The sequence below is a fragment of the Solea solea genome, chromosome 1, assembly GCF_958295425.1.
Source record: "Solea solea chromosome 1, fSolSol10.1, whole genome shotgun sequence".
Classification (NCBI taxonomy): Eukaryota; Metazoa; Chordata; class Actinopteri; order Pleuronectiformes; family Soleidae; genus Solea; species Solea solea.
This window is the reverse complement of record NC_081134.1, coordinates 30601051-30612082: the sequence shown is the minus strand read 5'-3', so window position 1 is coordinate 30612082 and position 11032 is coordinate 30601051. Positions and strand designations below refer to the sequence as shown.

At 39.4% G+C, this 11032-nt stretch overlaps 2 protein-coding genes across 2 annotated transcripts; one reads left to right on the top strand and one right to left on the bottom strand.

Annotated features, from left to right (window-relative positions):
• The first annotated feature begins 695 nt into the window (after positions 1–695).
• LOC131466575 (gamma-glutamyl hydrolase-like) lies at positions 696–3044 on the top strand. The gene is made up of 9 exons (XM_058639910.1): positions 696–909; positions 1070–1178; positions 1340–1390; positions 1500–1584; positions 1920–2058; positions 2242–2348; positions 2420–2510; positions 2599–2733; positions 2808–3044. The coding sequence occupies exons 1-9, from the start codon at positions 858–860 to the stop codon at positions 2927–2929; spliced, it is 891 nt and encodes a 296-aa protein (XP_058495893.1). The 5' UTR covers positions 696–857; the 3' UTR covers positions 2930–3044.
• A 5086-nt stretch (positions 3045–8130) lies between these two features.
• Positions 8131–10740, bottom strand: LOC131466805 (gamma-glutamyl hydrolase-like). Its single transcript, XM_058640272.1, has 9 exons — positions 10518–10740; positions 10223–10331; positions 10011–10061; positions 9817–9901; positions 9093–9231; positions 8841–8947; positions 8672–8762; positions 8447–8581; positions 8131–8353 (listed from the first exon to the last, which is right to left on the bottom strand). The coding sequence occupies exons 1-9, from the start codon at positions 10567–10569 to the stop codon at positions 8232–8234; spliced, it is 891 nt and encodes a 296-aa protein (XP_058496255.1). The 5' UTR covers positions 10570–10740; the 3' UTR covers positions 8131–8231.
• Between the last annotated feature and the right edge of the window lie 292 nt (positions 10741–11032).

The following is an 11032-nucleotide window of genomic DNA, read 5'->3' as shown; positions in this document are numbered from 1 at the left end:
CTTGTTTAATTTGTTGTAAATTAACATTTTTTTTAAATGGGTTGCATTTTCTGCGGAAATGCACGTTGTAGTTTTTCTCTAATTATCTTACACACCTCAAACGATTTAAATACATCCTATAAAATTGTGCCATGTGTATGCACAGTGAGTGTGCTTCGTGTGTTTGTGTTTATCTTGCCGTAGGCTGCTTTAACATGGCAAGTATTTGTTATCATGCAGGGCCTGATCTCTTTTCAATGAATCCAAATAAGAGCAAAGTTAAAAATGAATTCATTTTATTTACAAGCACGTTGTCAAGGCCACCCTCAGACCTGACATCATCCTGGTGTCGGAGGCAACAAAGAATGTTAGAGGTCACTGTGCCGTGGGACGAGCAGATGGAGGAGGTCTTTGAGCGGAAGAGGGAGACACATCAGACAACGCTGGAAGGCAATGTGCTTGCCTGTGGAGGAAGGGTGCAGAGGCTTTGCATCTGAAGATCTTTCGTGACACACACACTCCACTCCACACACGCTTCCTTCTTGCGACACTTCCCTCGAGTGATGTTTTCCCTTATTAGAAAACATACTCAGGTGCAAAAAAACGGGGAGGCGCCCAAACAAGGAGGAGACTGAGTTAACACAAACACAGATGTGCATTCCAACCCAATAGACCACACCGTGCCTTAGTGAAGGTGTATATAATGTCTTGCAGTCTGATAGTTTCTGATGTGCTGGCTGAGGTTGTCATTAGATTCTTAGTCTGCCTGTGTGCATTGTTCCCAAGTGTAGCACAGTGGCAAGTACTGAACCAACTATTGTGGAAATATTTTGGGCCAGTGACACTAGGACGAGCAGCAAAAAGTAAAGTTCAGCAACATGTCTCTCCCGATGAATTCTTCACCCAAGAGAAATGACAGACCCATCATCGGTAAGTTTATCTTCTCATCTTAGGTTGTACCATGTTATGAACAGTCGTATAACGTTAATCACCAGCAGAACCAACCTTTTTTATGTGTTGTCATTTTTCAATAATAAAATTATTATGACAATTATTCACACTTGCTGTTTTTGTTTTTATTTTTTTAAAGGTATCTTGGCTCAAGAAGTTACTGATCCTAAACCAAACAAGACATCTCACATTTTAGCAACTCATGTGAAATTCCTGGAGACCGGAGGGGCAAGGGTTGTCCCTATCAAGTAAGCATCAGTTACGACCTGACTGCTTTAGACACTGATGACACATATGGTGGTGCGCACTAGTGCAGCATCTCCTAGTTTGCTAGCATTCAGTTTAGAATAGTTTGTACAAAGCCCTGTTCAGGCATGTTTGACTTCCACTTCTGTTTAAATTTGTACAGGATACACCAGTCTGTGGAGGAGTACACGAGACTGTTCAACTCCATTAATGGGTAAATACATGTGCTGTTGTGAAACAATAACCTAAAATATCTAGTGTATAAGAATTAGAACATAACTTAACATTAATAACCTCTGACTTAATGTTTGTATTTTGTTTAGGGTCTATTTCCCAGGTGGACGTGTAAACTGCACCTCATCTGCTTATGCAAGGTCTGCAAAGATCTTTTATGACCTTGCTATTGAGGTAAGATTTATTAATATTATTCATGTGTTTTTATACAAAGTCACAAGCTTGAAATGTTTTGGGGATTAAGGACAGAGATGGAAATGTACGAACAAGTAAAAACAGTATTTTGAGAAGGGGAAATAGTGCCACAGGAAGTGCAGAGGATTAATAAGGAGGAAGTGAGGGCAGCTCTGGAGACAGTGAAGAGTGGAAAGTCCTGAGGAGATGTGGAAATGTTGAGGAGGAAGGCAGGAGGAAAAGGGAAGACCACAGAGGAGGTTCAGGAGAAGAGGAGGAGCACCAGCTTAAAATATTTGTTGATGTAAAAGGTTTCATAATTTCTGATGTTTCAGGCGAACAAGAAAGGCGACTACTTTCCTGTGTGGGGCACGTGTCTAGGATTAAATATGGTGTCTATTTTGACATGTGGAGAAGACTTTTTCTCAGGGACCAACACATTCGGTGTATTATTGCCTCTGACCTTCACTGATGGTATGGATTTGTCTTCATATCTATCACTTAAACCAAAGAGAAATACTGATGTTGAAGCAGCAGTTACAGCTCATTTTGACATTTGAGGAGACTGTTTAATAAGTTTAATGTCCGATGGTTGTTTCAAGACAAAGGTGGATCTTCTTTGCGTGTATAAATTATAACATGAATGCTCTTCTCTAGATGCTAAAGACAGCCGTATGTTCAGCCGATTCCCAGATGAAATCATCAAAGATCTGACTAATGAGCCGCTGTCACAACACAACCACCAGTTGAGTCTGCCATTATCTGTAAGTCATTCATTACTATTATGGTTCAGTCAGACACTGTCAGCAAAGCAACCTTCCTCTGTTTCTTTCAGAGCTTCAACTCGAATGAGAAACTGAAGAAGTTCTACAAAGTTCTTAACACGAATACGGACGGAGAAGTTGAGTTTGTGTCCACAGTGGAAGGTAAGTTTAATGTGGCATCACATTTGTCTGCACACAGATAAACAAAACAACATTGAATTGAGCATATTCTTTGTTCACCTTTCTGCAGCGTATGATTACCCAATTTATGCGGTTCAGTGGCACCCAGAAAAAAATGCATTTGAATGGTCAAAGCCTGCTGTTGCACACTGTCCATCAGCAGTCAGGACCACGTTCCACATGGCAGAGTTCTTTGTTGGTGAAGGTACGAAGAGTGCAGCATTATTTTTGATTGTTTTTGATGTTTATGTCTAGTATTGTTTTCTTTCCCTGCTGCAGCCAGGAAGAACTTCCACAGATTTGAATCAGAGGAGGAGGAGAGGAAAGCGCTGATATACAACTACTCTCCTGTTTACACTGCGCCCGTGTGTCGCATTGAGCAAATTTATTTTTTCGGCTAATATGCCACAAACATTACAATTTTAATATTGCAGTGAAACAGTGTTAGATGTTCAGCTGCCTTTAAGCGGCCAAAAAATAATCCACAATAAAAAAAGATGATTCAAAATCATTTGAGTTGACAGCCCTTTCAACTTTTCTCACTGACTTGTTTCAGCATTTCCAACTGTTTCACTCTTATTCTTTCCAAGTCTATATAAAGAAAGTTGACACAATCATTTTGTTTGCTGGTTGAAGCTAACCAGGACATAAGAATGTTCACGAGGGTAGATTAACCACAAGGGGGCAACACTGCTGGTGAAAGAAAAAACTACATTTTAATCAAAGTTTATGAGAAAGTCTATCTGTCAGATACTTCTACACACATTCACAGTTGAGTACACTATGTCATTTTTATCTTTTACAATAGTGTTTATACGTCGGTAACTTTCTATCAACCAAATATGAGTTTAACCCTTAAGAGTTCCTGGACTTTTTTTTAACATAAAACATTAGTTTTTAGATTTTCCAATACAAAACAGTGGAGTTGTGTAAACATACTGGCCTTCAAAGGGTTAAAATTAAAAAAAATATTATATGTTTTTTATATGTATATTTCAGGCTGATGTAGCTTTAAAAAACTGACTAATTTAAAGTGGAAAAAAATAATATATAACACTTTGACAGCAGTTTTTGGAAGGTGGCATTTTCTGCTGCCAGGAACAAATGTGTATGTTTTTAAAGAGACTCTGAAGGGTTAAAAATAATAGATATAATAATGTTATTATATTTTTTGCAATCTACTTGCTTCCTGTTGCCATTATACCTTTTAAAAAGGCAACATAAAAACTACATGGGACTAATTTATAGTAAAAGGAGCCATTGCAGAGAAGTATTGACAGAGATCACAAAGAAAGTACTGAAAAACTAGAATGCACATGGGAGCTGCTGCAATAGGCTGCCATCTCGCATGAGCAAGCCATCTTCATCCGAGTTGACACCAGTGTGATAAGTTAACCCTTTAGAGTCCCTTTAAAAAAAAACATACTAATTTGTTTCTTCACAAAAACTGCTGTAATAATTGTATATATTAATATTTTTTCCACTTTAAATTAGTCAATCTTTTAAAGTTACTTCAGCCTGAAATATACATATCAAATATTAATATTTTTGAAATTTTAACCCTTTTAAGGTCAGTATGTTTACACAATCCACTGTTTTGTTGCTTAATTATTTCATGGTCCGTGTTGCAGTGCATCATTAATTTATTTTATCTGTCAGTGGGCGGATTTCTAACACCTGATAGGTTACCCTGCACATAAAGTCAACGCAAATCAATTCCCCATAATGGATTGATGCCGTTGGTTTAGATACTCTATCAAACAAAATTTTATTTACAACCACTAAAAATCAATGGCCCTTTCATACTTGAGTACATACTATGGAAGTACTACTGGAGTACATACTCGCCAAGTACGAGATCTCTTCAATTGGAACAGCAGCTAATTCCTTATTCTAATTCTTATCAGAATTCTTATTCTGCCAAAGTATAAATATGTCATATCTTAATACACAAACCACATTTTTGAATTCTAAATGACTAATTTCTCGCCTCAAATGATCTTAAAACTGCATTCCAGGACACAGAAAAATATTTATTTCAGGTTTATATTTGTTTTCTCTGCTGCTATGTTTCGGCAAAATGCATTCGGGGATACATGGCTTTCTCCAGGCATGCTACTTCGGACCAAAGCAATGAATCAGACTAGATCATCGTTAGCCCCGCCCACTGACTTTGATGGGAGAGTTTGACAGATAAAATAAATGAATGATGCACTGCAACATGGACCATGAAATAATTAATTAAATAGCGAAATAATAATAGTAATGCACATATATGTTAGTTATGGAGGTCTACTTACATATATTAACTTGTTTTCATGGTTAAAATCCTCCTAGTCGCTGCAGACGAGCCGATCGAAATATCTCCCAGAACGAGAGCTTGTCCTGTGATTGGCCATGTACCTGGAAGTGACGTTATTAGTAGGCCAGCTCTCAGATACACAGCTCCCCCTCTGGCAAGGTGGATGCTCTGCATCTCAGCAGCTACAACGAGAGTCGTTCTTCTTCTTCTGCGGTTGAATGTACGCAACCGGATGTGCCCGGACTAGTGCCCGCACCGGTAAGCGCTACGGTGGTGAGAGGATTGGTGAGGTATACTGATGACAACATCAACATACGGAAGTGCTGTATTGTTTTCCTGGGCTCTGCGAAGCGGATCGGCACTTCCTTAATTTGGGCATTGGACAAGTTTGCACACAGATCGTTAATATAAATTGTAAACAAAAGTGGTCCTAGGACTGAGCCTTGAGGTACACCTTTTGTGACCTCAAGAAAAGTGGAACTAACTCCAGCCATCTGAACACATTGTGTCCTATTTGCCAAATAATCTTTTACCCAAGTAGTAGCTTGTGTGGAGATACCTTTTTTGATGAGAATGTCTAGCAAAATATTGTGATCCACAGTGTCAAATGCCTTGGACAGGTCAATGAACAGGGCAACACAAAACTTTTTTGAGTCCAATGCCTCAAACACATCATTTAAAACTTTTAGGGCAGCAGTAGCAGTGCTGTGTTGCTTCCTAAAACCTGATTGAAGAGAGTTTAGAATGTTGTTAGATTCCAAAAAGTCCTTCAACTGATCGCAAACCAATTTTTCCAATACTTTCGCCAAAATGCATAATTTTGAAATAGGCCTGTAATTGTTCGCGTTTGAGGGTTCGCCTCCTTAAAGCAGTGGGAGGACAAACGCAGATTTCCAAATTTTAGGAACTTGGTTTCTGCTAAGACTTAAGTTAAAAATACCAGTTAGAGGCTCAGCAATTAAATCAGCAGCCAGCTTTAGGAAAAATGGATCCAAACCATCAGGACCAGCTGATTTTTTGGGATCCAAATTTTCCAATGCACTACAGACCTCAAAAATAGACACATGTTTTAAAAATGAAAAGCACAATCAACAGGGGGATGGCTTACAACAGTAGAGTCGTTATTTAAAACAGTGTTTTTAAAATCACGATTTAAAGAATCAAACAAGTGCCCTGCTGTGATAAAATGTTCATTAAAATAATTTAGCATGGCACATTTATCAGTCAGGTGTACAGAATCTTTGACTAAAAAAGGTGGCAGTTCACTGGAAGAAGTAGTACCAGAAACACCTCTCACAACATTCCAAAATTTCTTGGGATCATTCAGGTTTTTGGTAGTTTCTGATATATAAAATTCAGATTTAGCCTTCTTTATGAGGGAGGTACATTTATTGCGGAGCTGACGAAACATTTGCCAGTGAGCCTCTTTTTTTGTTTTACGTGCTCTGACCCAGGCATGATCTCTTTCTTTGAAGAGGTTTCCAATATTAGTGGAAAACCAGGATTATTTCACCCCTTAACTCTAAATTTTCGTAATGGAGCATGTTTGTTTATCATCTTCAAGAATTCAGAATGAAAAAAACTCTATGCCAACTCAACATCATCGAAGAGGGAGATTCGTTTCCACTGAACAGTAGACAGATCATTGCAAAAAAGCCTGCTCATGAACATTTTTAAAATCTCTTTCGAGTAAAATTCGTGGTTTAGCTTTGGAGAGTTTGGCATTTCTGACCACTGCAATAGCACAATGGTCACTCAGATCGTTCCCAAAAACACCAACATCAGTATATTTGTAGGGGGCATTTGTTATTACTAGATCAAGGAGCGATGATCTAGAAGGACATTTAATGTTAGGCCGAGTTGGACTATCTATGAATTGACAGATAATAGATAGTCAGATATAGATTTCAGGCCGTCTGAGGCTGAAGACAACCAATCAAGGTTTAGATCCCCTACCAAAACAAGCTCACCAGAGTTTAACCCTGCGACACAGTTTTTTAGGGAACTTAGAGCCTCACTGCAGGCTGAGGGGGGTCTATAACAGCCTATGACTGTAAGGGACTGTCCTTGTTGAAAGTGAAGTTTCAATGCCAGAAGTTCAAACTGTTTGCTAATAGACAAAGAGGAGAGGAGAGTAGCATGAAACTTGTTTTTGATATAAATGGCTACACCTCCACCTTTCCTCGGACGATCACAGCGAAAGACATTGTAACCATTTATAGAAATATCCCGATCTGAGACTGATTTACCCAACCAGGTTTCAGACAACACAAGAATATCAGTTTCAGTTGTCTGTACCCAAATCCTAACTGTATCAATTTTAGGAAGCAGGCTCCGGACATTCAGATGTAAGATGCCAAGGCCTGATCCGGCTCTAAATTCATGAGGGGTACTAACATTTTTCTGGAAAGGGCCAGGGTTAGGCTGAACATTGCCTGATAATAAAAGAAGAAGGAGGATAAAACATTTTCGTTTTACATTAGAAGTTGACACCTTGTCATCAATATTGGAATTTACCAGGTCAATAAGTGAAATTTCTGTGTGTACGAAATTGCCCTGTAAGACAAATAAACACATCAAACGAAGAAAATGCACATGAATTTGTCCTGACAGTAGGACAGCAGCGGATGCAGGGCCAGTTTATCAACGGCTAATGGCCAGGTGCATGTTGCTGACCTGGAAAGACCACAAGGTGGACAGGGGGCGTGTCTGCGCACCCCACCACCACAGCTCGACAACACAGACCCACGGGAAGCAAACGAAAATACAACAAACGTAATGATAGGTCATTAAAATCGTTTTAAGAACCCTTTAAAATCCTCTTAAAACAACTGTGACAGAAAGTAAAAATTAACACGGATGTGTGCGTGCGGCCATCTTGGATTGATGATCATGTTCGATCAGTGGTGTATCGACGCCGTCCGGGGGCCAAGATTGAGAGGAGAAGCAGCGTTCTGCTGCTTCTCATTGGCAATTTTCGAGACGTCCTCCTATTGGTTATTGAATTGGAAGCTATCAGATGTCGTCCATTCATATAGACCCCTCCCTCGCTGAGATACAGGCCAGCAAAGAGAGATACGGCTCAATCGAGCCATCTGGTGTTCGTTTTTGGAATGAATGTGTGTAGAAGTGTCTGACAGATGGACCGTAGACTTTCTCATGAACTTTGATTTAAATGTAGTTTTTTACTTTAGTTTAGTTTTGTTTTCGACTTTGGAAAGAAGAAGAGTGAAACAGTTGGAAATGCCGAAACAAGTCAGTGAGAAAAGTTGAAAGGACTGTCAACTCAAATGATTTTGAATCATCTTTTTTATTGTAGATTATTTGCTGGCCACTTTAGGGCAGCTGAACATCTAACTAATTGTTTTGCTGTAATATTAACATTGTAATGTTTCAGCATATCAGCAGAAAAAATAAGTTTGCTCAAAGCCACACACAGGCCCAGTGTAAACAGTGGAGTAGTTGTATATCAGCGCTTTCCTTTCCTCCTCCTCTGATTCAAATCTGTGGAAGTTCTTCCTGGCTGCAGCAGGGAGAGGAAACAATTATTATTTCTTTTTATTATGCAGCGACTGACTTCAAATAAAGCACCAAAATAGTGCTGCACTCTTCGTACCTTCACCAACAAAGAACTCTGCCATGAGGAATGAGGCCTTGACTGCTGAGGGACAGTGTGCAATAGCAGGATTTGACCATTCAAATGCATTTTTTTCTGGGTGCCACTGAATCACATAAATTGGGTAATCATACGCTGCAGAAAGGTGAACAAAGCATATGCTCAATTTAATTGTATTTTTTATTTAACTGTGTGCAGATAAATGTGATGCCGCATTAAACTTACCTTCCAGTGTTGACGCAAACTCAACTTCTCCATCTGTATTCGTGTTAAGAACTTTGTAGAACTTCTTCAGTTTCTCATTTGAGTTGTAAGTCTGAAAGAAACAGAGGAACGTTGCTTGGTGGACAGTGTCTGACTGAACCATTTTCTAACTGTAATAGTAATGACTTACAGATAATGCCAGACTCCACTTGTGCGCGTGTTGTGACAGCGGCTCATTAGTCAGATCTTTGATGATTTCATCTGGGAAGCCACTGTACAACCGGCTGTCTTTGGCATCTAGAGATGAGCATTCATGGACATTAAAATTGATAAAATCTAAATTACAAATTAATTACATGTCCAAATCAGCTGTAACTGCTGCTAGAACATCAAAAAGTCTCTTTTGATAAGTGATAGATATTAAGACAAATCCATACCATACCCTCAGTGAAGGTCAGAGGCAATAATACACCATTTGTCCCGGTCTCTGTCAATAATTCTTCTCCACATGTCAAAATAGTCATGATTTGTAATCCTAGACAGGTGCCCCACACAGGAAAGTAGTCGCCTCTTTGGTTTGCCTGAAACATCACAAACATTATGAAACCATAGACATCAACAAACATTTCAAGCTGGTCCTCTTCTTCATTTGGCTTCCCCTGAACCTTCTCTGTGGTCTTCCCTTTTCCTCCTGCCTGGCAGCTCCATCTTCAACATCTTTTGTCCAATTTAATCACTCTCACTATTCTGTATGAGACCAGACTATCTTGACCTTGTCTCTCTTACTTAATTTCCAAACCGAGCTGTCCCTCGAATATGCTCATTTCTAATCGTGTCCATCCTGGTCAGTCCCAACGAAAATGTCAGCATCTTCAGTTCTGCCTCCTGTCTTTTACACAGTGTCACTGTCTCCAAACCATACTTCATGGCAGGTCTCAATTCTGTCTTTTAGAGCTTGTCTTTCACTTTTGCTGCCATCCTTCTGTTTCACATCACCCCTGACACTCTTCTTCACCTTGAACCCATCTGCCACTCCAACTGTCCTCATACAGGTCCTGCACCACCTTCACATACTACTCTGCTACCCCACACACCTTCATACCACAGTTCCACTCTTGGCACTCTTGGCTGACTTTGTATAAAATCATAATATTAATAAATCTTACCTCAATAGCAAGGTCATAAAAGATCTTTGCAGACCTTGCATAAGCAGATGTGGTGCGGCTTACACATCCACCTGGGAAATAGACCCTAAACAGAATACAAACATTAAGTGAGAGGTTGTTAATGTTAAGTTATGTTCTAATTCTTATACACTAGATATTTTAGGTAAGTGTTTCACAACAGCACATGTATTTACCCATTAATGGAGTTGAACAGTCTCGTGTACTCCTCCACAGTCTGGTGTATCCTGTACAAATTTAAACAGAAGTGGAAGTCAAACATGCCTGAACAGGGCTTTGTACAAACTATTCTAAACTGAATTCTAGCAAACTAGGAGATGCTGCACTAGTGCGCACCACCATATGTGTCATCAGTGTGTAAAGCAGTCAGGTCGTAACTGATGCTTACTTGATAGGGACAACCCTTGCCCCTCCGGACTCCAGGAATTTCACATGATTTGCAAACATGTGAGATGTCTGGTTTGGTTTAGGATCAGAAGCTTCTTGAGCGAAGATACCTTTAAAAAAAATAAAAACATGGCAAGTTTTAATAATTACATGTAAAAGTAAAACTACTTATTACAACAAGTAATATTTTCTGATTGAAAAATGACAATACCAAAAAAGGAGGTGGTTCAGCTGGCGATTTACATCATACGACAGTTCATAACATGGTACAACCTAAGATGAGAAGATAAACTTACCGATGATGGGTCTGTCATTTCTCTTGGGTGAAGAATTCATCGGGAGAGACATGTTGCTGAACTTTACTTTTTGCTGCTCGTCCTAGTGTCACTGGCCCAAAATATTTCCACAATAGTTGATTCAGTACTTGCCACTGTGCTACACTTGGGAACAATGCCCAAAGGCAGACTCAGGAATCTAATGACAACCTCAGCCAGCACATCACAAACTACCAGACTGCAAGACATTATATACACCTTCACTAAGGCATGGTGTGGTCTATTGGGCTGGAATGCACATCTGTGTTTGTGTTAACTCAGTCTCCTCCTTGTTTGGGTGCCTCCCCGTTTTTTTGCACCTGAGGATGTTTTTTTTCTTAAGGGTTAAACTCATATTTGGTTGATAGAAAGTTACCGACGTATAAACACTATTGTAAAAGAGAAAAATGACATAGTGTACTCAACTGTGAATGTGTGTAGAAGTGTCTGACAGATAAACAGTAGACTTTCTCATGAACTTTGATTAAAATGTAGTT

Excerpts from the sequence above, each read along its gene's own strand:
- LOC131466575 (XM_058639910.1), top strand. The coding sequence starts at position 858 with ATGTCTCTCCCGATGAATTCTTCACCCAAGAGAAATGACAGACCCATC. Across the intron at positions 1,585-1,919 it reads TTTATGACCTTGCTATTGAG|GCGAACAAGAAAGGCGACTA; the intron begins GTAAGATTTATT and ends CTGATGTTTCAG. Across the intron at positions 2,059-2,241 it reads GCCTCTGACCTTCACTGATG|ATGCTAAAGACAGCCGTATG; the intron begins GTATGGATTTGT and ends GCTCTTCTCTAG.
- LOC131466805 (XM_058640272.1), bottom strand. The coding sequence starts at position 10,569 with ATGTCTCTCCCGATGAATTCTTCACCCAAGAGAAATGACAGACCCATC. Across the intron at positions 10,332-10,517 it reads AAATGACAGACCCATCATCG|GTATCTTCGCTCAAGAAGCT; the intron begins GTAAGTTTATCT and ends TTTTTTTTAAAG. Across the intron at positions 8,763-8,840 it reads AGTGGAGTCTGGCATTATCT|ACTTACAACTCAAATGAGAA; the intron begins GTAAGTCATTAC and ends TGTTTCTTTCAG.